At 37.8% G+C, this 24,196-nt stretch overlaps 2 protein-coding genes across 3 annotated transcripts; both read right to left on the bottom strand.

Annotated features, from left to right (window-relative positions):
• Positions 1-2,168: 2,168 nt before the first annotated feature.
• On the bottom strand, positions 2,169-10,202 carry chrna3 (cholinergic receptor, nicotinic, alpha 3). Of its 2 annotated transcripts, XM_005447616.3 has the most exons (7): positions 10,128-10,202; positions 9,783-9,908; positions 9,202-9,341; positions 7,226-7,270; positions 5,741-5,850; positions 4,222-5,422; positions 2,169-4,112 (listed from the first exon to the last, which is right to left on the bottom strand). In XM_005447616.3, the coding sequence occupies exons 2-7, from the start codon at positions 9,841-9,843 to the stop codon at positions 3,984-3,986; spliced, it is 1,686 nt and encodes a 561-aa protein (XP_005447673.1). In that variant the 5' UTR covers positions 9,844-9,908; positions 10,128-10,202; the 3' UTR covers positions 2,169-3,983. The 2 variants fall into 2 exon arrangements, with proteins under 2 accessions (XP_005447673.1, XP_019215639.1); XM_019360094.2 differs by lacking the exon at positions 10,128-10,202 and having other exon boundaries at positions 9,783-9,959.
• Positions 10,203-11,371: 1,169 nt separating this feature from the next.
• On the bottom strand, positions 11,372-22,493 carry chrnb4 (cholinergic receptor, nicotinic, beta 4 (neuronal)). The gene is made up of 6 exons (XM_003437522.5): positions 22,102-22,493; positions 17,963-18,108; positions 17,018-17,062; positions 16,682-16,791; positions 15,148-16,201; positions 11,372-12,960 (listed from the first exon to the last, which is right to left on the bottom strand). The coding sequence occupies exons 1-6, from the start codon at positions 22,148-22,150 to the stop codon at positions 12,796-12,798; spliced, it is 1,569 nt and encodes a 522-aa protein (XP_003437570.2). The 5' UTR covers positions 22,151-22,493; the 3' UTR covers positions 11,372-12,795.
• Between the last annotated feature and the right edge of the window lie 1,703 nt (positions 22,494-24,196).

The following is a 24,196-nucleotide window of genomic DNA, read 5'->3' as shown; positions in this document are numbered from 1 at the left end:
AAGGAAAGTGTTACCACTTAAGTAGTGGGCTGTGTGTGGCCTCAATATAAAATGAGTTTGGCACTCCTGATCTAGATCTTTCCCCCTTCTCTCATCCTGCCGTTCCTCCACAATGTCTGCATTTGCCTGTTTGCTGTATGATCCACCAAAGGAACACCACCAGTAATACCATCGACGTTATCACTCCATAACGCAGTAACCTTGACTGGATGAAATCCACTGGAAAGCACAAAAAGACAGAATAAACTAAAACAAAATTTAAAAAAAGGTCTATTTGAAAGATTTTAGAAGCATGAAGACATTCTTACCTTTGACCTGAAGAAATAAATTGTTTGTTCCATGAACTCTGAACTTATGCTCATAGAAGCATTTAGATGGCAGCACTATGCAGCTGTAATGACCTGAATCCCTCAAAACTGCACTATCAATGATGAAAGTTGCCAGCTTCTGAGAGACATTAAATAATTGCACTAGCAGAATCGTGTCGTTCTTCCTCAGGTAAGCGTAGATAAATTTACATCCACCAAGTGTATGTAGGTGTTGAGACACTGTGCACTGGAATTCAACATAGTCTCCCTCATGAACAGAGGATGCTCCAATTATTGAAATATCTGCTGGGAGAAAATTGGCTGCATGGAAACAGGAGAAAATGAGTGGAAAGAAATAACAATGACATCATGTGTTCAGGAGTCAAAACACTTACCTATGACCAGAATCTCAATGATGTTGTCTCCTTTCTTGGCTACTTCAGAAATTGTATAATGTTTTGGGGAATAAACACAGCTGTAATTTCCACTGTAATAAAGACCAGCTCTGGGTATGATGAACGTAGTGTCACTTCGATCTTGCTTCTGGGTGAGATTCTGGATTCCGTGCCCATTTTTTAACAAATAAATAAAAACCATGGAGTTTTTCTTTTTTCCAAATGTGCTGCATGTTACAATAAGGTCACTGTTTTCACTTATAATTGTCTGCTGGGCCAGGATCCTTGCAGGAAAAATATCTGTGTGACATCATAGTGAGCAATATATGTAATGATGAGCGCAACCTAGTAACATTTAGGAATACAGAAGAGACATATCTTGTAATGAGGAAAAATGAACTTACCTTCGGTTTGGTTTATGACTTGGTTTGTCAGAATACCTTGAAGAAAAGAAGTGAAAAATCCAATGAATCCTTTCAGCTTAAATAGATAGAAAACAGTTCCACTTAAAGATGTAGATGTTATCTGTTAGTGTACTCACACAGAAGAGCAATTATTATGTTCATCGTTATAGACAATGAGCCGCCCTTACAGACCCTCTGCAGCATATCTTCTGAAAGCTTCTCAAAAGTCCAAAACCACAGACTGGTTAAAGAGTAAATAACCATATGCACACATGCAGTTATACATACATACCCCTGCCTGTTCCATGTATGGTAGCAAAATATATTTAAGTGTTTGGGTTAAAAATAATATCTACAAACAAATAATACTTACCACATGTATTGTTTTACTATTTTACTCTCATATACATTATATACCCAGTTAGCTTTCGCTAACACTCTTTTTCTCTTTTTTAAGGCTTAATTGTCAGATAATTTTCAGTAATATCTTCAGATATCTTACCTTGCTATGATTCTGTATAATAAGTCAGTCTGACGTACTGACAACTATACCCAATACAGGGTACTTATCTTCCTTCACTTTCCCTGCACTGAGGAAATACATGCGTCCATTTTCCTCTGCTTATGCAATTCTGTTTGGGTGGGAGTGTAGTGGGGGGTGGAGGCAAATGTAGGGTACACTCTGGATAGGTCACCAGTCTGTCACAGGGCTAACACAGACAGACACATGGCCATTTACACTCACACTCACACCTCTGGGCAATTTAGGATCACCAGCTCACCTAACTCCACTAACTGTATGTCTTGGACTGTAGCACAACGGAGGAAATATATATAAATCCACAAATTAAGCAAACTAAAAAACAACACACAGACACACACGTTAGCTGTACTGAAGAGTGCACTGTTTGACACTGACTAAACAAAGATTCTGATCCAGCTGACCTAACAGGTTATACTAACTTGGACCAAACCTTTACCTCTGGATTTACAGACAATCATTCAGAGGTAGATAAATAGAGAATAAACTCAAAGAACATTTCTTTTTGCTTTTAATTGCATGTAAATGTTTGTCAATGTCATTGATTTCCTACAAATGCAACTTAAAGTTGTGTGCGTGTACATGTGTGTGTATGCTGTGGTCATATGGTTACAGTATCTTCACAATTCATAAATGACATTTTCATAGGTTTTACACTTTCCGGATAGTAACCATTTTAAAGGTAAGCAGCAGCTGTTTGTAGTGACTTCAAATGTGTGATCAAATTAAGACATTTTATAGCAACAATCAGAACAAACTGGGCTGCATATCCCTTTGTAAAACGAACAAGCAGTAATTTGTAGTAACAAAGATTTACCACAGGGTGGCAGTCTTTGAACACAGACTGCACTGCTTGATTTTCAAACCCGAGCATCTCAATTAAATTTTATAATGTTAAACAGTGTGATGTGATGTCTAAAAACATAAGGAGCCCAATTTTCTGTGGCCTGATTCTATATACTTAATTTAAGAAAGAAGAAGGATTACAATCTTCCTTTAAATGGTGGAGAGTCCCAGGTATTTAAACCCAACGTGTTAAAACATGTAGCTATCCCAACTGGGTTTTCATTAAAGATGCACAGGAAAGAACGTCGGACACCAACTAGGGAGAAACAGAATGACAAGCGGAACAACATCGTCATCCGTTATGTAGCAGCTTTATCGGAGAAACTGAGGAGAAGTTTTTTGTTTTTTTGTTTTTTTTTCCCAAGCACGTCATCCCAGTGCACTTCAAACCCAGCCAATGTTCTCATTTTTGGACAGAGAAGACAGAAGGTTTGGAAAGAGCAGTGAAAGAGGTCATCTATGTCCTCAACACAGGGGGTGACTTACAACACGAACTGTCCGCTACCTACAGGGCAGTTTTGAGATCTCAGGTGTCTGAACTCCCACTATCATCTTGCGCCAGGTGACCCTGGACCATGTCACTAGGAAGACCATTTTATATATGGTTCCCTGTAAATGGTTTTACCCAATATTGATGACAATGATTCCAAGTATACTGCCACAATGGTGAATTAGATTTTTTTTCCCTATCTTTTATCTTTTGTATGAAGTAAACAAAAATAATTTGTTTAAAATTGTTTTTTATTGTTAAAAGGCTCAAAACAAGTACCTGAAATATGTCTATCTATATCGACCTAACTGTGTTAATATAATTACTCACTATTTATCAATCCAAACAAAAATCACAGGTCCATTGCAAAACAGTTCTGTAGACTTGTGAAGCGCTGCATCCCATTCAAGTCTCATCCTGAGACTGAAGCATTCCACAAGTCATAAAGCCATTTGGCTTGTTTTGACTTCTTATAGCTGATTTTATAATAGTCACAAACATTAGCAGAGCTTAACTACATACATCAGATAAATACAGAAGGATAAACAACCACAGAAGTCTGTCACACATGATATTATACATCACTTTAGTCAGACTACTAAATACAACAGCCTGCAAAATATCACAGTTATAGAAAGGTTATGTCGTTTTCATGTAATAATGTGCCCCAGTCTTCACTTCTGTTGAAGCTTAACTGTTGAATGATCAGAGTATCTGACTCTGTGTTGGCTTTGGCTTTGGGAAACATTTTAGCATTTTTAAAGACACTTAAACATTTTCAGTTATAAGTTACCTTAAATGCAGCCATGTCCTTGGGATTTATAGGATTTATAACCAGGAAAAGAAAAAAAGTCAAATACTATCTATGAATAAAAAGAAACACTTCTACTGAAACACCATCAACATTTGTCATAGTTTCGACTTGGCTTTGAAACTTTTTCTTAGCATCTATGAAACATATGCTCGAGCAGTCTGGAGTATTAGTTTTGTCAAACTGAATCAAATATCTTCCCCCAGTAATAGAGGCTGGAGGAAAAGGCCAGCTGTTCCTAGGATGCACACGAGCACAAAAACCCATAGGAAGATCCTGTCGATAACCATGGCAACATATTTCCAGTCATCTTGAACCTATGAGAGGATCAAGACAAAAAACATGTTCAATGTTATAGCAATATTGTAATTCTTTTTTTGAAAGCTGTATGACATTAGCTTTAGCCTTGCTTTTTTGAGAACTCACCTCCTTTGCTTCATTCTGTAGTCTCATATTTTCTGCTATGTATTTGACACTCTCAATAGCTTCCCTGACCTCAGGAGAAAGAGACAGAAGAGGCATTATTCCTCCATCCAAAGACTCTGAGCTGGAGCACTGACTCCCCACTCCAACACCCACAGCACTGCCTCCACTCAATGCTCCTAGGCTGCCCAGTCCTCCGCTCCCTCCTCCAGAATCTGCAGGCAACTTGCCGGTTCTCTTCTGCCAGCAGCAGTTGCAGCGGCCCTCGCAACACAAGAACCCAGAGCTAGGACATTTGGTTGAGTCTCCACCCAAGTTATTAAGATTGGAAAGCTCTGTGTTATTGAAAAGTCTTTGCCGGTTTGTTAAACTTGACACCACACTGTTGGCAAGGGCCTGAGGTTTGTGCTGCTTTTGTAGAGTACCTAATGAATGAATGGCGCAGGATTTCGAATGCATCGTCTGAACACTGCCAGCCACAGTCACCTTCTCAGGATCTCTCTCTGGCCTGGTCATGAACATCACCCTGGGCAGCAGTTCAAGAAACACACGCTTTACCCAGCAGGGCATTGTATGTGTCTTCGGGGTGCGGTAGTGGACGTTCAAAACAAAAACAGTAATGACAATAGAGAGAGTGACAAAAATCATGGTGAAGAGGAGGTACTCGCCAATCAAGGGTATCACTAGTGAGGTGGAAGGGATGGTCTCTGTGATGACGAGGAGGAAGACGGTCAAAGACAGCAGGACAGAGATGCACAGTGTTACTTTCTCACCGCAGTCAGAGGGCAAGTAGAAGACAAGCACTGTGAGGAAGGAGATGAGGAGGCATGGGATGATCATATTGATTGTATAGAAAAGAGGGAGGCGACGGATGTACAAAGAGTATGTGATATCAGTGTAGATCTCCTCGCAGCAGTTGTACTTAATATCATGTTTGTAACCAGGCGCATCAATGATCATCCACTCGCCTGTCTCCCAGAAGTCCTTGAGGTTAATAGTTGAGCCAATCAGCACCAAATCGATCTTGGCTTTGTCGTACGTCCATGAACCAAATTTCATTGTGCAGTTTTGGTAATCAAATGGGAAATATGTGACGTCAATCTTGCAGGAGCTCTTGAAGATGGCTGGAGGGATCCAGGTGACATCGCCATTGTAGCGAAGCAGGGCCTTTGTTTTGTCATCAACCTGGAAATCTCCAACTGCACTGTAGAAAAAGAGAAAAGAAGAGTGAGAATGGAACATTGAAAGAAAGGACAGTGAAAGACAACTGAGCCACTGAATACTAACCAGACAGATATAAACAACTATTGAGTTATGAAAATATCAATTAAAAATGCCTTGGGGTTTCAGTAAATGCACCATGTGATGTTATGTATAGCTTCCCTAAGAGTCCTCAAAAGAAGAAATGACCCATGCTGAATGCACAATGTAGATCGATAGCATTTTGTTACTGTACAGACATCCTTTGCAGCAATAAACAATCAATGAAGACTCTGTGCCAGGTTTTTGTTATTAGGCTCACTTGTTGTACAGCACTATGTCTGGCTTCCAAATCCTGTTGGACGGCACTCGGATAAACTCGACGCCTCCGAAATCTTGTGGGTTCCATTTAAGTTTATAGTCATTCCAGATCTGAGAAACAAAGCAGAAAAATTTCTTTTACATAAAAAAAAGTCAGATAATTAACAGGTATGAGTTTCAGAGTCAATTTGATGCATGTGTGCAGTGGTTTTAAATCAGTTTTCTGGAGATCTATTTGGTTTTATTAAAGTTTGAAACAGAATATGACAATTCAATAATTGCATTACACCCTGTTAATTCAAAATGTTTTTAAACATATATAATCGCTAGAACATATTACTTAAAAAAACATCAGTATGTAAAAGAAAATAATACAAAAGCAGCAGTTGGTAATATATCAAGAGAACTAGTCCATAGCCATGTCACAGTAGGATTTTGACATGAAGGGTAATGTCAGTAAGCCAACATGTATCATAATTAATATCAGAGCCTATTTTTGTAATAAACTATAGTGAAAAACCACACTGTTAGCCATGATGGTGTACGTTGAAAAGTTAAAAAAAAGTTAACATAATGAGTCCGAAAATGCTTCCTCCTGGTAATTATCTCTTGTCAGTTTTTATATGCATTTGCTTGTAAAATGCTCCACATAAAATAAAGAAATAATGTCATTATCTCCAAAGGTAGCACATAAACAGAGGATATATAGTACACCTGTGACTTGAATCACAGTTTATAGTGTGTTTTATGGATCTTTTGAACACTGTTCCTCAGGATGGCCAGTGATCCTTATGAGACTCATGAAGCCAGTACATCAAAGCAACCCCAGAGAGCTGTAAAAAATTTGACTTAATTACAAAACAGTATGTATCCAGAGTGTATTGCAAGATGGGAATGGAGAGCAGGAGAAATGTGTCTCGCCCCTGATGAGTATTTCCCAGAGACATACTAAAAACAACAGATGACATTAATATAAGAGAAGCAATGCTCCAGCCTGAACCCCAAAGAACAATTAAAAGAACATTTAGTAGAAGACTGGCTCTGTCACAGATGTGTGTTTGCTCAGTACATGTAAAATTGGAACAGGAGACCCACCCTACCTTATCTGACTCATAACTGGTTTGTTGCACTATGCAGCATTGCCCCCCCAAAAAAAGCAGATAATCACTAAACTTCCACTTCCAGATTCACTTTTACTGTACAAGCCTATAATGGATGAATATTACGGATATCCTAGATTTCTTAACTACTGTCAAATGATTTTTTTCAAATGTAAATTGGTTATGAAATGTAAGTGCATTCAGTTTATTTTATTTTTTTTGAAAGAAAATAGGATCACACGGATCAATGTGTTTAAAAAGCTTCCTCCTATGAATAATTCAACCTGTCAGTCTAGCTCCAAAGAATCACGCGTGACAGAAGGTTGGATCTAGACTTGATGCCCTTGCTCAAGGTCTGTTTGCACAGTCTTGAACCATAAACTTACATGTCTCAGCCACAGATTGGTCTCCATGATCTGATTGACTTCATCCTGAGAAGAGGGTAGAAGATAATAGATAATGAGGACACTGAAGCAAAGAAAACTAAGCACATGTTATTAATGAGGTTAAAACAATAATAATAACTGTCACAGGCAATCATCCTATTCACTGCTGAGATTTACAGTATGTCTGTGCTTCTGTAGCATCAGAGCTTTGGATATCCCAGGCAAAAGGTTTAGGAGATCTGCACCTGAGTCCCTCGTGCCTGGAGCGTAATACACATGACAGCTGGGGCTTGTAGGTCGCAGCCTTTAACTTTTATTTTTTTCTACTAGCAATTCAGTGATACAGCTGGAGCAGAGGGACTAAAGATGGGAGACAAAACAACTGAGGGTCAGATTTCTGTGTGACTTAGACCGTGAATGAACCAATCTCATGACTGAGCGCAGAACATTAACCATTCATGTGACCATCTTGTATCCAGAATAGCTCTTGGATTCAACGGTTAACAGAAGGCTTTAGTTTAACCTCTTCTGAATATCTTTAGGAGAACATTTATTTCATGTCACTTGGATAGATGAGACACACACTCTGTGGTTCATAATTAAATCACTCAAAATCCTAAAAGACACAAAGGAAAAAATTTTTGATCGAAATCAGACGATTAAATTATTATTTGCAGTTTTTGTTTTAACAAGGATGCGGAACCGAATCTTGGCTGTAGATCATATACTACATGTACTATCTTTAGCAGAACAGCCTCTGATACCAAAATACACATTGCCACTACCTAGTGATCATGTGGTGCAATCCCTGATTGTGAGATGATGTTAGGTTGCCCAGCCCATAAGGTATTGATGCTCCAAATTAGCTCACATAGCTATGTTGGAGTTGTTGAAGGTGAACCAAATGCTTCTGAGTTTGGTGCACCAGGTGTGCAGAGGGAATAACAGTCATCCATCAGCACTCTAGCTTAGCTTGCTACTTTAAATGAGTTAAGGATAATGTAACAAAATATCTCTCTCTCCATATCATCATTGTCTGGTCAGACAGGTCTTTAATACTTATTTATATCCTTTGAAAAAAAACCCACCTTGTTTGCACAGAGGCAAAAGAAGACGCATAAGGTGTCATCTCATGGTTACTAGTTTATACACAGTGAAATTATGTTTCTTATTATCTTACCTACTGATCTTTGACTGGCATTTTCTTTCTAATAGACCATTATAATACCAAAGCATTGTTTGACATAAAGGGTTAAAAGAGAGCAATGTGTGCAATAAGGGTAACAATAAAAGAAAAAAGAGGCAAACGCTAAAAAACATATTCCTTAAAAAAGCAAATATATAGTACAATATTCTGTATTTCCAAACAATTTACTGTGTGAATGAAGCTGTATTGCTTGTCAAACAGCCCTTTGCTATGCTTATTATCGCCACCTGCGCTCGACCTGTCTGCGTCAAGTGACATAGTCGTCTGTCTGGAACGGCAGTCTGCAGTCAACAAACTCTAGCAGAGAAATCTAGGAGTGCCCATCTGAAGTGGCAGTGACTGAGTGACAGGGGGTGCCTAAACTGAGAGGTACTCAGACAGCTGACATTTCCCATCTTGTCTTGGCCAGAAAAACAGCCCCATTGTCCTCCCTTTCATCTAGGTCGTAGGGGCTACTGTGTAACGTGAGAGGGTATCTCAAGCTTATGATACGGTAACCAAAATACTACCTTCCCCTAAATTTTGTTACAATAAAAGTCTGCAAAGCAGCACACAAACTATATCCTTGAGATGTAAAAACACAAGTTTTAAGCCTTATATATACACAGATCTTCTACAATTTCTACTCTTCATAGGCGAGAGTAATCTAAGGTCATGTTTATTAAGCAGAGTGATATTTGTTTTATGGAGGTGAAATAGCTACCCATAAATCACAGACACTCCAGACATCAGCTCCGACACAGAGGGAAAACATTTGCTGGCTACTTACCACTTTGACCAGCTGTGACATGGACACCTCAAACTGCACAATGACTGGATCAGACACATTTTCCACCGGCCGTATGTACTGGTTGTAGTTGGAAAATATCACAGAGAAGAGCTTATGCTCTGCATCTGAACATGTGCCTCCTGGACAGAAGCACAATGTCAGACATGGGAATCTCACTGCATATTTAAATGATTATACTGTTTAACTGTGATCTATTTTTTCTGCTTTACCATTTACCACCCAAAGTAGAACTCTAAATTTGACAGGTTCACAACCTTTTTTTGTCATTTTTTACTTTCAAGTTCTTTTCTTTCTAACTTGCATGATGAGATTTCATTTGGCATCATTCTTAACGCAGTATGTATCTTCCAGAGAACAGCAACTACAGCTACATATTACTGTTATCCTGATTGTATAAGATTACGGATTTAAACACATGCATGATTCCTTGATGCACTGCATTAAATTTTACATAACCCAATACACGTAGCCTTCAAAAATAATTAGATCTATTGCTTTTTTTTTTACATTTCCCTAAAGCAACAAGTAAGTAGATTTCATATTATCAGCCTCTTACTCACCTGACAGAAGACACAGAAAGAAAGCACAGGGACCAGATAAGAAGCAAAACCTGGCTTTCATCCTATTCAAATTGACAAATGCCAGATAATTCCAGGGTCAGCTGCAGAAACGATCCACGGAGCACACTGGAGGAAAGTGGAGAGAGTAAGAGCTCGTCCGCATCACCCGACAGAACGAGCGAGCAGAGGGAGCGAGCGAGTGAGGGAGGCAGAGCCACACTGAGGCATACAACCAGTCACAGTCAGGAGCCATGCAATGCAAAAATAATAATACAAAATATGCAGAATATAGCGACTTAACCGAGTAAAACAGGGGTAAAATGTTGAGTGGTGCAAATTTTTCACCTTCAGTCACACCATTGGTTGGTCAGCTTCCCAAGACTTAACAGCCATTGTCCTTCATGTCTGACACACAGTCACATCACCCCAAACAGCAAGGGATCCAACTGAAATTTGCTCTCTGGAAATATGTGTATTTATTCATTTACTCTTACTGTGAGTGGACCCCCCCCACCCACCCATTCTGTGCCGGTTATACAACAACAGTTAAATCACAATCAGATGAATTTTGTTTTGTTAAAAAACATTTCATATCATGTTTCTGTCATGCCTGGGCTCTGTGAAGCAAACATTTTTGGCAGACAGTAGACCCAGGTGGTGTTCACACAAATTTTCCTCTCACAGACTTTCATATTGAATTAACAAGCTACATCCAAGCAAGTTCAATAGCCTCTGTGCAACTGGGTTTGAGTTTGTCAGATACTCAGTTGGGATAGAGTTCTGTCCTTCATTTTCTTCTTCTTCTTCTTCTTTCTAGCACTCCAGATTTGCTGTATTCTTCATTTTGCCCAGCTGTGTTTCCCAGTGGGTCTGTCATTCAGACCTTCTTTTCAGCTGACCTCTAACCTGCTGTATATACTTTGAGATGAATGAATCTATACCAGGGCCAGGGATACTGTTTGATTTCATTTCAGCTTTTTTAAATGGTTTCAATGGAAAGAAAAGTGAGTCCTGGGGATTAATACAGGATTATATAGTATATTTTCAAGTGACCTTCAGAAAGTTTTATTCAGGTAGAGCAGAATGTGTACGGCTACACACAGAAAGCTTTAACCAAGGCTTGGGTGATTCAAAAAACATTCTTTAGTGATAAATATCTCTAAATCAGTTATAAACTAAATCAGTTTATAAAAAAAACATAGACTGAAGTTGAATTTAAGAATTCAAGAGTGGATCTTTGCCTTTTTGAGGACTGCTGTGCATTAAATCCTCTTGGGAGACAGAAACATTAAAATAAATACTCTGCTAAATATATTTGCATATACCACTTATGTATCCTAATGTCAACAGACTGCTGACATAAGGCTTGGGAATGATTGTTGAAAACAAAACTCCTGCAGTTTTTATTTTGGTTTGAACCAGAAGAAATATTTTTTATGGATATGTGCCGTGGTATTGCAACATCCCACTTCAATAATAAATGGAAGTTAACAGGCGCATGAAAAAAACAGTTAACCATTTGGAAAAACTATGAAGTAAGATTAAAATAAAGCCAGTCGATCCATAAACACAGATGTTTATTGCTTTCTCTTGATTTACATGCATGGCTCACAAAATACCCAAAGTCTGCAGAACCTTTAATGAGCACACTCAGCACTGTTTAGTGAGCTGTAAGCGTTGTGTGTCGTTTCGTTTGTGTGTTAGTGTAGGTTGTGTTTGTCTGCTTTGTTTTATTCCATTTATGTGTGTGCTTACAATTGCCCATCTGTAAAAATGAGCACTTATCAAAGATTTGGTGCTTTTAGTGTCAATGCACAAATGAGCCTTCATATTACTGCAGCATGAAACAAACTAATTCTAGAATTACTTTTCTTTTTTGTTTATTTAGACCATTGATATATATAAATTTAGGAGAAATAGTTACTTACAGTTACATGTCAGTGATATGGAATGGCTATGGAAAGTACTCAACCTTAAGACACTGCAATAAAGACCAGCTCTAAAAGTTTTGTTGTGTCAGTATTTTTTGCCTTGTCTTGCTTTTTTTTTCCCACTGAGAGTGAACAACTGTTTTATCTATATGATAAACCATCCTAACTGGTGCACCCTAATTGAACACATTGGCTCTGATCTTTATCACCAGCAGTACAGATTAAATAAGCACATTGGCAAAACCCTGACATCTTTAAGACTTTATAGGGAATTTCATGCATTTAATCAAACTAAAAGAGCACACAGCTCTTTATTGTATTTCAGTGACACAGTAACACAGATGACAGGTCACACTACATTTGAGAGCAGTCATACAGTATATTTATCATATTATGTATATTACTGCAACAGTTCAGCATACTTCAGTGCAGTGAAAGCTACACTCAGTCCAACTCTGCAGACGTCCTTTGAAGAAACAGCAGCCTAAGAGAAACAACCTCAGTAATAATGCTGCATTTTAACTTATGCAAACGTAACTATTCCTTAAAATACTGGGCGATTTATTGTTTTAGGGCATATTGTTTTAAATACTATATGACAATAAGTGGCTTTTATTTATTTTGTACCATACCGTACATGTTTACTAGTACTTTATCACACCCTCTGGGTATGATTTGGCACAGACGACATTGTATCGGTGCTTCTGTTACCTGCCAACACAGTGCTAAGCAAAAACTAAGAATACATCAAAACTTTTACTAGCCTCTATACCAGGGGTGGGCAACTCCAGGTCTCAAGGGCTGGTGTCCTGCAGGTTTTAGAGGTGTCCTTGATCCAACACACCTGATTCAAATGGTTAAATGAACTCCTAAACATATCCTGAAGTTCTCCAGAGGCTTGGTACAAACTAATCATGTGATTCAGGTGTGCTGACCCAGGGTAATATCTAAAACCTGCAGGACACCGGCCCTCGAGGCCTGGAGTTGCCCACCCCTGCTAATATACCCTCATACATAATATTGTCCTAATAGCACAGTTTCTTATGAAAAGCCTGAAGTAGCTCAGTCTTTCTCTACAAGGATCAAATGCGAGGAATGTCCGAACTGGGCACATGGTTGGCAACAATCTGACTCTGGAAAAGAGGCTGGAGAAACAGGCCCAGGGTTCCCACGACACACACTATCACAAAGATCCACAGAAACAGACGATCCACTACCATGGCCACATACTTCCAGTCCTCTATAACCTGCAAAAACACAGAAATCAATAAAATAATTTCAGTTAGTCAATGTACATGTTTCTTCATGCAGGTATTTTTTTTAAAGGATAATATTGCAGAGCAGTAAGATTAATTAATACTGTTAGAACATGTTGAAATATAGAAACCAAATGAAGACAATAAATAAAAAAGCAAATGCTTGTTAGTTTTAATGGGAACACATAATATTCTATAAAACATTTCTTCATGCATTTCATGGAACAGGGTATAACCCTTAAAGGATCGGTCTCCATACTGCTGCATTCTGTACATTGGAATATCTATTGACCTTTTCACCTCATCATCAGTGCTGTCCGTAGTGGTTTTTGAAACGAGCTATTTCTCATTCCTGGTTTCCTCCCTATTGATCTGTTATTGATTTGCTGGTATCTATTGATTTGTAAGAGAAAGTGAATGATAAAATCAAAATCTGCCTTCAGTTTGGTGAGTTACAGCCACTACTTAGGGTTAGTAGTTTTCCCTCCTACACCTCAAGCGTCCTGGAGTGTGAGGAAAATGTTATAATTTGAGTACAAATGGCTGTGACCCAGTTTATTGTGACCAGGCTAGGCGCTGGCATCTGACACCTGATATATTATATATTTTTTAAATTAACAACAAAAAAAAACGCAAACCACCTAATTAGTTCCATATTCTGTTTACCTCACCTAATGAATGAATTGGAGGTAGACTGCAATTAGCTTCATAATAAATGTGGTTGAAAGACTAACGTTATTTCCCCAGGCAAAACTGGTGATAGCAATAATGGCACTGTAGACAGATTGATGGTGATGCTATTCCCACGTACAACAGAGGCCCATCAGGACCATCATATTATTCCAATAAAGAGAATAACAAATGCATGAGTCTTTCTATCACATGAAATCTAAGCATCCACTTCACATACACATATAACTTACAAAGTTATATTTATCTGCATGTAAATTCTGTGTCATTTGTTCCATGAGTAACACGCATATGTGGACTGTCAGAAACATCACCTTTATATCACTATTTTGTTAGCTTTATAAACCCATGCTGTGAACCGATCAATATCTAGATAGGTTAGCTTAGTTAGTCAACAAATGGATTTCTGAGGTCTAAGCCTGCATTATGATTTATGGTGTATATTTTTTTTCACCTTTTTTTACTCTCTTGATTAAGAATGTTTTGAAAAAAGGACAATATAAAGCTCTTCTTGTACACACTGGACTAGATGCTGACAACAAAGATGCTCAGCTGGTTATTAAATGCTGAAATATTAGCAGACTCGAAACAAAATCTCAACTCAGTTAAAAACATCACATTCTGTTGCACATCCACATCTGTCAAGTTTCTCCACAGGTTGCCTTGTCACTGTGTCGCACTGTTGTTGCTCATGACATCTTTGCAGCACAGAGCTTACACCTGATTGTCTCTTTTATGATATTAACATATGTAACCAAAGTAAACTTAAAAACTGCACCTTATTAGTAAATTTCTTTGTAGATAGATATTTAAACTTTAGGGCCCAAGTTATTTACTTCTGCTGCCACACTTTATGGTAAGCTAAGCTAATTGCCTTCTGGGTCCAGCCCAAATGTTGAACTCTGGGGATTTTAAAGGAAAAGCTAATAAGATCCCAAATGCACAACTTTAGAGCAAAAACTATGCTTACAGTCTGGACCCCCCCAAAAAATTGGTCTCTGTCGCTGGCTAAGTTATGAGTCCATGACGATATATTTTCTGTATTTTTTTTAAATAATTCATCATGTTAAGTTTATAAAGTTTGCATTCTAATGGGGGAGGCCTTTGAGTAACAGGTGGATTGCCAATACATACATTAAGTGACAGCAGACATCTGCTAGGCTTCACCTGAGTTAAGCTGAGATATTGATCTTGATCTTTTGTGTTAGAGCTTTGTTGATCCTTTTTAATTACACTATCATGACTCTTAATTGTACAAGGAAAATATCTTTTTATATAAATGGTAAGACAGCTGTAGAAATGGCAAGTACTAAGCATGCTTATGCTTAATATTTTAGGGCTCATAGGGAACTGCACAATACACCCTCAAAAAGGAAACGAGTTATACTATATACATACTGCTATAGTAATAAATATTAAAATAGCTAGTCACTATATAGAATATGAAATAATAGCCAGTGAAATTTGTGCTACAAAAAGTATACATACACTCTGATCATCATCATCTCCCATCATGTGCTCAGCCACAAAGCACACCCCATTCACTGCCTCCTGGATATCAGCAGCCCAGTCTGAGTTGTCCCTGTGTTGGAAGTCCTGGGTGGATGTGAAACTAGTGGGAAGGAAATCAGCAGAGCGCAGGTCTCCCTTCCTATAGGAGTGGCTGTATCCTGCTGGAGAAGTTATATTTTTGTGTCCTGGTGTAGAGAAGGCAGAGTCTGAAGACAGCAGCGCAGAAGCTGACATGGTGATATCTGTCTTGGATGCAACTGGGTATCCCAAGCCCAAAACTGTTCTTTTAGCTCTTAAGCATCGATGCTGACGCAGCCTTTGGCGTGCAGACTTGTTATGAGGGCGCCTCATGAAGAGTAAAGCAGGCAATTTCTCAAGAAATATCAGCTTGACCCAAGAAGGCATGGTATGGGTGCTAGGAGAGCGGTGGTGCACATTGAGCACGCACACACTGGTGATGATGGAGAAGGTCACCAGGACCATGGTGAACATCAGGTATTTGCCAATCAGGGGAACATCTAATGATGTTGGAGGAACAATCTTTGAGATTAAAAGTAGGAACACGGTGAGTGCCAGAAGTACAGAAATGCACAGGGTCATCTTCTCTCCACAGTCTGAAGGCAAGTAGAAGACTAGAATGGCCAAAGAGGTGATCAAAACACATGGAATGATGAGGTTTATGGTATAAAAAAGAGGCTTCCTCTTAATGATAAAGTCATATGTCAGATCCACATAAGTGGGATCCAGAGGGTTGACAGTCCGTCTCCCTGGCAGAGCTAAGATATCCCACTCTCCACTGGGAGTAAAATCATCCATACTAGCCATCTCAGACTTTAAGATCAGGTCAATCTCTGTATGATCATATGTCCAAGATCTGAACTTGAGAGTACAGTTCTGCTGGTCAAAGGGAAAATGTTTGACCTCGATTTTACAGGCGCTTTTATAGATAGCCGGAGGAAGCCAGTTGATGCTGCCGTTGAAAAGGACGATGACATTAGTGAACACCGTTACCTCATAGGTTCCGTCAGCACTATGAGAACATGAAGAAATAGAAAGAAAACAGCATATAAATTAGCCTTTAAAACTATCATTGTCAAAATTATAGAAAATTATGGTAAAGCTATCTGCAATAATGTGTAATAGTGGCATTAATTATTTTTAATAAGAAGAAAATTGTTAAAGATTCAGTTAATCACTAAAGCAAATGCAAAGACATTCATTAATGCAGACAGCTGGTAAATATATTGATAGAGGACAGAAACCAGGAGGGTGAAAACATGAAATATAACTTACTCTATGATATGACTGACTTTTCACCTTTTTTTTTCATTTTATTTATTTATTTTACAATAACGCTGTTACAGTTCCTGTCCAAAATGTTTGATAGGGGCATCAGAGGATATTTACAAATATTTTACAAATTAATAATATGTTTTTTTTTATTTAACACCAGCAATGTGCAGACAAAAAATCTCTTCAAAATACAAACTGAGAAGTCAGCCAAGCTTACTTGTTGTACAGGACAATATCCGGAAGCCACACATGTCTGGAGGGAATGCGCAGTTTGACAATACCTTCATACTGTGCAGGATCCCATGACAACCTGTAGTCCACCCAGTGCTGGAGAGACAGAGGGACCCAACCATTCAGTGCACTTTCCCAATAGCAGTTCATTTATAATTACATGCTACATTATCTGTAAATTATGTTTGGGGCACAATTACAGAAGCGGTTTGTTCCACACTGAGAGAGGAAGAATGGATACGGATACGATTCAAGTTCAAGAGGAAGGACATTTAACACACATTCTCACTCAGTACATGACAAAATGCTTCATCACACTTACCTGAGTGAGCCAAACATTTGTGGTCATGATCTGTTCCCTTTCATTCTGAAAATGAAATATTAGGGGAAAATTACCTATATTGGTAATATACAAGTTTAAAACCCAGACACTGACCCTGAAGAAATAGGAACTGGTTTATGACATTTACTCTTTTTATATTTTATTTTTATTTTATTAAAACATGAAGAGCTGAAGACCTATTGGGGTTTATTAAGATTTACACAAAAACTGGAAATTACTTATATGCTTCTGCAATTTTAATTAATTTTTTTTTTTTAAGTCCTATATTGATTTGGGTCGTGGTTGGACCTTCCTGTCTACTGTCGTGTTTACTCTGGCATCTGGTTTGAAGTAAGCTTAAAAAAAATAACTGCACTGAAACACTCCTTTCATCTCAGATTGCTTGTTAACATGTTTTTTGATTGCACTGTCATCAAACTGCTGTGACATACACTTCCAATAAAGTGACACCAAATGGTAATTACCCCAAGGGGTACAATGCAAACTCATAAACAGAAGCTGTGAACGAGCCTTGCTGCTTTAGTCTGCAGCTGGGAGGACCCTCCACTGTAAATCAGACAAGAGCCTCTATCACTGTGGCCAAAACAGTTTTATGGCCCCTTTTAATCCAATGTGCTGAAGTTTCAATCTGGACATGACAGAGGCAGAGATCACGGCTGACCAGATCTATCCTCAGCTTCATCCATCCATTTAGAGCTATGGCTCTTCAGCAGAGCTTGCTCTTTAATTAACTACTTCCTCAAAGCTTTTTTTTTTTGTCTCTTGTTGTGTGCTTTCTATTAGCCACCATCTTTCACACTTAATTTCTCTTTATATCCTGTTGTCTCACCATAACAAAGTCTCTAACAGAAAAACATATAAATATACATAGAAATATAAATAAGTATACATACTTCTTAACAATGGGCAAGAGTACACACTTACCACACTGATGAGCTGTGCCAGAGACACTTGCAGCTTTACTGTGACTCTCTCGGTTCTGTTGACAGCTGGGCGAATGAGGGGATTGTAGCGATCTTTTCCCAGCAGCCAGTTCATGAGCCGCTCTTCGGAGTCAGCGCTGCTGCTACCTGGTAACATCACACTTTTTTTCAACATTTATGTTCACACATCCACCTCATCTCTGTCCAGACAACTTAATCCCAATAACATGGAGAGACTATAATCTCAAACAGAGATTGGAAAACAATCTTTAACAGCTTTACATCAATAATAAAGGGGAATGAATGAGATCACATTTTTTAAAATACATATATTTTATATAGATATATTACATTATAAATAATCTACAATATACAGTGTAATACACAAATCAGTTAAAGACAAAAATACTTTATTTAAATACAACAGAAAAAATTAAGACTACATTGAACAAGGTCGTAGCAAATGGGCATTTTAGGTGAAAAGAGAGATTCATTTTTCTCTATTATTGTTGTGAATATCCAGTACTTTCAGGGGACAGTATTTAGAAACAAAACTTTTTTTTTTTTTTAAAGTGTAAATCGAAAGATTTGTTTTAAAACTGTGTTAATAGATTGTATTTTTAAGTTTGTTAGGTTTCTATAAAACCTCATACATGAAAGCTACACTATCTAATGGGAAGTTGAAGATTAGGGATGTGATTGGTTTTGTGTTTTTAGTAAAAGCGCTTGAACTGATGGTGCCACAATACACAATCTACCACCCTGGCATAAACACACTTACTATATATATTGTTAGATACCTTTCAGCTTTACCACTAACTTTTGGTAAAAGAGAATACCCATCTAAGAGTATAACAAAATAATAACCACACTCCTGTTTTATTTTATTTTTTTTTTATTTTGGGGGGGGGATTAACATGACTTAAGTACTTGCTTAAACTCTTGCTTCAGTCACACTGCTTGTTTAATTTTTAAGGAAAGTAGAATTACACATCTGTGGGTTTGCTTTAAGCAAACATGCAGCAAAAGCACAATTATTAACACACACATATGTAAACCAGGAAGATTGGGGTTTACTGGAAATTACATAAAAATGTGACAAAGGCCCAAAAGGTCATTTCCAAAAAGGTAATTAGATTTTGTAGAAGGGCAGATATTTTCACAGCATGTTAATAACTGTGCTTTTGTAACAGCTTTGCTTAAAGCAAACCACAAATATCTATTTTAAGTAACAATAAACTATGAATTCCAACACATGAACTCAGCCTCCACTCCTATTCCTGATAAATAATGTCTAAGTAAAGTGTGAAGGCAAGGCTGATTAACCCTCTCAGGCTCAAATTAAGTTTTTGTTGCTAATGCACAAAAGAATACCTGCAGTGGTACTTCTGAGTGAAAAAAACTCATAAAATATGGGGTAATCAGGTTGTTAGCTTTTAACTGTTGCAAATCTGCAACGCCTGCCATGAGAGGGTTAAAACAGATGGTCAGTTCTTCTCTTCTGAAGCAGAACGGATATGTGTAAGACTACCTCGTCTATTTTCTTTACTTGCAGCTGGTTATTGATGTCCCCACGGGGTTTGGAGTTGCTGACTTGACTTATGTGTGGAGAACGTTCTAGTAAAGCAAGACTTGTACTAATGTGCTCATTGAAGAAAACTTGTTACTTTTATCACTAACTACAAGGGCAAAATTCATGGTTCAGACGATCTATCGCATGCTTTCTCTGTGGTACATTTCCATAAACAAAACAAAACAAAACCAAAAAAACATTGTGAACTATTTGGAATTGTCAGAAATAGTCAGTCTTTGCATTGATTTTTCATAAAATGTAGTCAAATATTAATAAAAGCCACAAAAATATATCTGCCTAAACTGATAGCTTACAATGGCTGGTAATTCATCGAACACACTGACTAATCATTAACATTCAGGGCTAGAAAAAGTATTTGCACTTCTGTGCTAATTAGTTCTTCTAAGGCTTATTGGGAGTCTTGTTTTTCACAGCACTTTAGAAGAGGCATTATAGAGATACACAAAGCTGGAAAGGCTACAAAAGCTGTTGTAAAGACCTGGGCATTCAGTTATTGACAGTTAGATAAATGGTCTACAAATGGTATTCTCCTTAGGAGAATAAGATCCTAGTAGCAGCAAAAAAATAAATAAAATAGAGAAATCTACACTCAAATGAAAGACTGCCACACTAGTCTCAAAATAATAAAAAAAACAATTTAAAAACTTTACACCTCTTAACAAGATGGCAAACACTTATCTGGAAATTTAACTGAGACAATGTCACCAATGAGAGCAATGAGACAAAGTTTCAATTTTCTTTGGAGGAAAAAATGTGCTCCACAGTCATGGTGGAACACATCGTGGTTTGCGATTTCTTTGTTATCCTGTTCCAGTTCAACATTTTTAGGTGAATGTCAGGGCAGCAGTTCATGACCTGAAACTCAGTGTGGGTAATGCAACAAGACAATGAGCCTAAAACAGAATGATGGGGGAAAAAAAGTCCATATTTTGGAATAGTAAAATCAAAGCCCTGACCCGACCTTAATCCAACTGAGATGCTGAGGGCTGACCTAACAAGGGCTGTTAAAACATCCTAGAAATACACCTCCACTAAACAGCATTGTAGTGACATATTGTCCAAAATTCCTTTCAAAAGTCTCAGAAACAGGTACAGGAACATCTAATTAGGGTCATTTTCTGTTAACCTAAATTGCAAAGAAAAAGATAGACCTATCGAAAAGATTTAGGTATATGTCTTGTAAAAAATTGCTAATAAATAAGCCCACTTTTACACTTTTCTTATGCAATGTAATTCTAAGAATTAAGTATAAATTAATTGACTTTTGTCCTGAAAATTCAGAAAGTCTCTTGCTGTTGTTACATGATGTGTTTAATAACGATATTGAGAGCACAAGGGTACATGGTTTATTAGTTAAGGCACTTTATGTGTAGCCAGTTCAGCAATCCTGATAATTTCAAACTTTTTCTTGCAGCTACATGTGATGATGGTGTGTGGTTTTAGAAACAGTATCCAGCTGTGTCATCATCAACTCACAGACTCCTGCAGCTTTGCGAGGTGTGGCGTAATATCAGTCTATCCCCCACAGGTCAGTGAATAATGCCATGACTGTGCCTTTATCAGCCACTCGACCAAGATCCTATTCACCACAGCAGGACTTCCATACCACTGAGCAGATGGTATGTGGTTCAAAGTTCTTGGAAGCCAGACTCAAACAAGTTCCCTCTTCCTCAGACCGAAAGACTGCTTGAGCCAGACCAACTGTAGGCAGCTGCTGTGAATAGCATCTAAAGTGTGTATGTGCATGCAGGTTTAATGTGGGAAATTAATAGTGTTGACGCTACACTGATTGAAAATGAGGTCAGGCATGTTAAACAAATTTGTAAGCTGTTTTGGAGTTGATAAAGGTCATTCGGTGCAGCACACCTTTAAAACCCATTATTTTACATTGTAATGGAGTTGGAACCTTGATCTAATCAGTTTAAAAACAACAACAAAACGGAGAGCCAAAGATAGCTGCGGTTTATATACTATTAGATAATATGACCTAATATACTAATATGATATAAATGGCAAAAAGGGGGGGGGGCATTTTATTTCTAGGACACACTTGAAGAATTATCTCATAAATGCAATAATATAGCGCCAAATCCTGTAACATAAAGTGTAAACAAAGAAAATCGCTAAATAATTGTTTCTTAAAATTGTCTAATGTTATAATTGTTTTAAAAAAAAAAAAAACCTGATCCCAAACCAGATATTTTAAAACAGATAGATAGATAGATAGATAGATAGATAGATAGATAGATAGATAGATAGATAGATAGATAGATAGATATCATATTTCATATTTCAGCTACATTTAAAAATCTTAAAGCTATCTATGTCTTCTACAGAAATATAGATTTTTAAAATTAATTAAAAGGTGACTTGAAAATAGCTTACGCATTGAAAATTCTACTTTTGGACAATAAAAGGATACATTCTTTTGTAATTTCCTCAACAGGGAGGTACATTTGGCGCTGACGCACACACAGTAGCGAATGTTAGAAATATTATAAATTGCTACTTAAGTCACAGAAATGAAAGGGGGAAAACACACTTACAGTGAATCAAAGGCAGGAGATAAGCGAGGATCGAGAGTGCGCGACTCATGTTTACGGTACCATCTGGTCCGTCGTCAGTGATGAAGACTCAAAGGTGCGCTGTTCCGTAGCCGTGCTTTCGGACATGCCGGATTCTACAAGCGTGAGATTTAGTCACTTTATCATCACAGCGCGGGTGTCTCTTGTCACATCGTGGAGTTCTTTCGTAACAATCCAGCCCTGAATCCACTTGGCACCACATCGGCAACCGGGACTTTGCGCTCCGCCAAAAAGGAGCAACCTGCTCTAGTGCGCTGCTGCTCTCAGTCACTTGCAACTCATCCAGATCCCCTGTCCTGTGCCGCTGCCTGTAACCGATCTGTGATCAGTTACTTCAAGTTTACACCAGCTCTGGAGCGATTTCAGATAATAGGTAATTAGAGGGCAGTTATATTGAACCAGTAATGTCACCATAACGACCCACATGTATTTATTAACCTTTGTATTTAACCTAATTGATAGGCTCCATGTTAGTCAGTATCTCCGCGAACTATGAAAAAACATACTCAAAGAAACCTTTTTTCATCTTTTAAAGATTAAAGATTTTTCACAGACAGCAGGATGAGAGGGGGGAAAAGGCTGATTTCAGTATTCACACCTATGTGACTAACAGCACTAATCAAGCACCAGCCTCAGTAATATTTTCTCAAGCATCCAACTACAGATGTTGATATGTTGGACTTAATACTCTTCCAGACCCGCAACATAATTTGACAGTGTTGGTGTCTTGGGCTCTTTTGCTGACTTCACGCTGCACTGGCGACTGTGCGGAAGAAGACAGTAAATTATTCTCCGGTCCTGTATGTGAGATTTACTGAGGTGAGGTCCAGTCAGATCTGGAGCAGTGCAATCTTAGCGTAGCAGATTTACAGTCACCAAGCTGCTTAAAGCCTCATTATAATGACCAGCAAAGGAACTGTATCAGGCATGACGAACAGCCCCAAGGACTCTCCGAGGATTATAAATTTAAAGTCCAAAGACTTCTGGACTGGATCAGTGCAAGCAGATCAATAGGGCCTTATTAGGTTTTGACCCTCTCTTGTTTTTATCAGGCTGAAGGGGAGAGGGCCATGGACTGAACAGTTTGTTCACTTGTTTTTATTAAATCATATGTTAGACCAACTACACCAACTGTACATGCAGAAAATGAATGTTTTCTTAAATATCACACTTTTTACTCTGCACTGATACATTTCTGAAGTTTCACAATAGTGCTTTAGATTGCTATTTTTTCTGCGTTCATTTATCTCTGTATTATAACTATTTCAGTAGACAGAGACTTGAAACAATGCACTCTTGATCTTTTGACTAAGTGTGAACTTAGAGATGAATTACTACACAAAGAGAGCATGTTAAATGCATAAATGATGGTCACTGTGATATAATAGCTACCATAGCAAGTCTCAAGTGTACAAGTGCAAGTTTGTCTTCATAGTTAATGAAATTAACAAATAACAACAACTGCAAGATAGAAATTAAATATTTTAATATATTTTTATGTGATGAGGTTACATTCATATTTAAATTAGCAGATATATCTTTGTGGAAATACATTACCTGGAAATACATTTTCTCTGATGTATATGAGCTATAAAATGTACATATGTATGTATATATGTATATAACAGTTCAAAAATTTATGCATTAATTTGCAAGCATAAAATATAAATTTGTGCTGCTTTTACCTCAGTGAATCTTTTTACTTTTGTTAAACATCTTTATAAAATCAGACTCTTCAGGTGATCTTTTCACATTTTTGCTGTTTTTTCTTTGCCCTTGCTTTCACTGTGGACTATGCTGCCCTGAAATGCAGTGAGGAAAAGAAAGCTGGAATAAATAAAGGAGTTGAAATGAATTGCCAACATTTTATAAGCCATACCCTTGACCAACGCATTTTCTGTGTCATGTTTTTCTATTTCATTCTCTTTTCATTACTACAGCTCACACTGTGGCATCAAAGATTGAACTAAACAGACAGTTGTAACAGATTTAACAGCCTGACTCCAACTTAAATTTGAACTCTCACTATAGACGCAACTGTAGACTGTGATAGTGT

The sequence above is a fragment of the Oreochromis niloticus genome, linkage group LG1 (assembly GCF_001858045.2).
Source record: "Oreochromis niloticus isolate F11D_XX linkage group LG1, O_niloticus_UMD_NMBU, whole genome shotgun sequence".
NCBI lineage: Eukaryota > Metazoa > Chordata > Actinopteri > Cichliformes > Cichlidae > Oreochromis > Oreochromis niloticus.
This window is presented reverse-complemented; position numbering and strand designations above follow the sequence as displayed.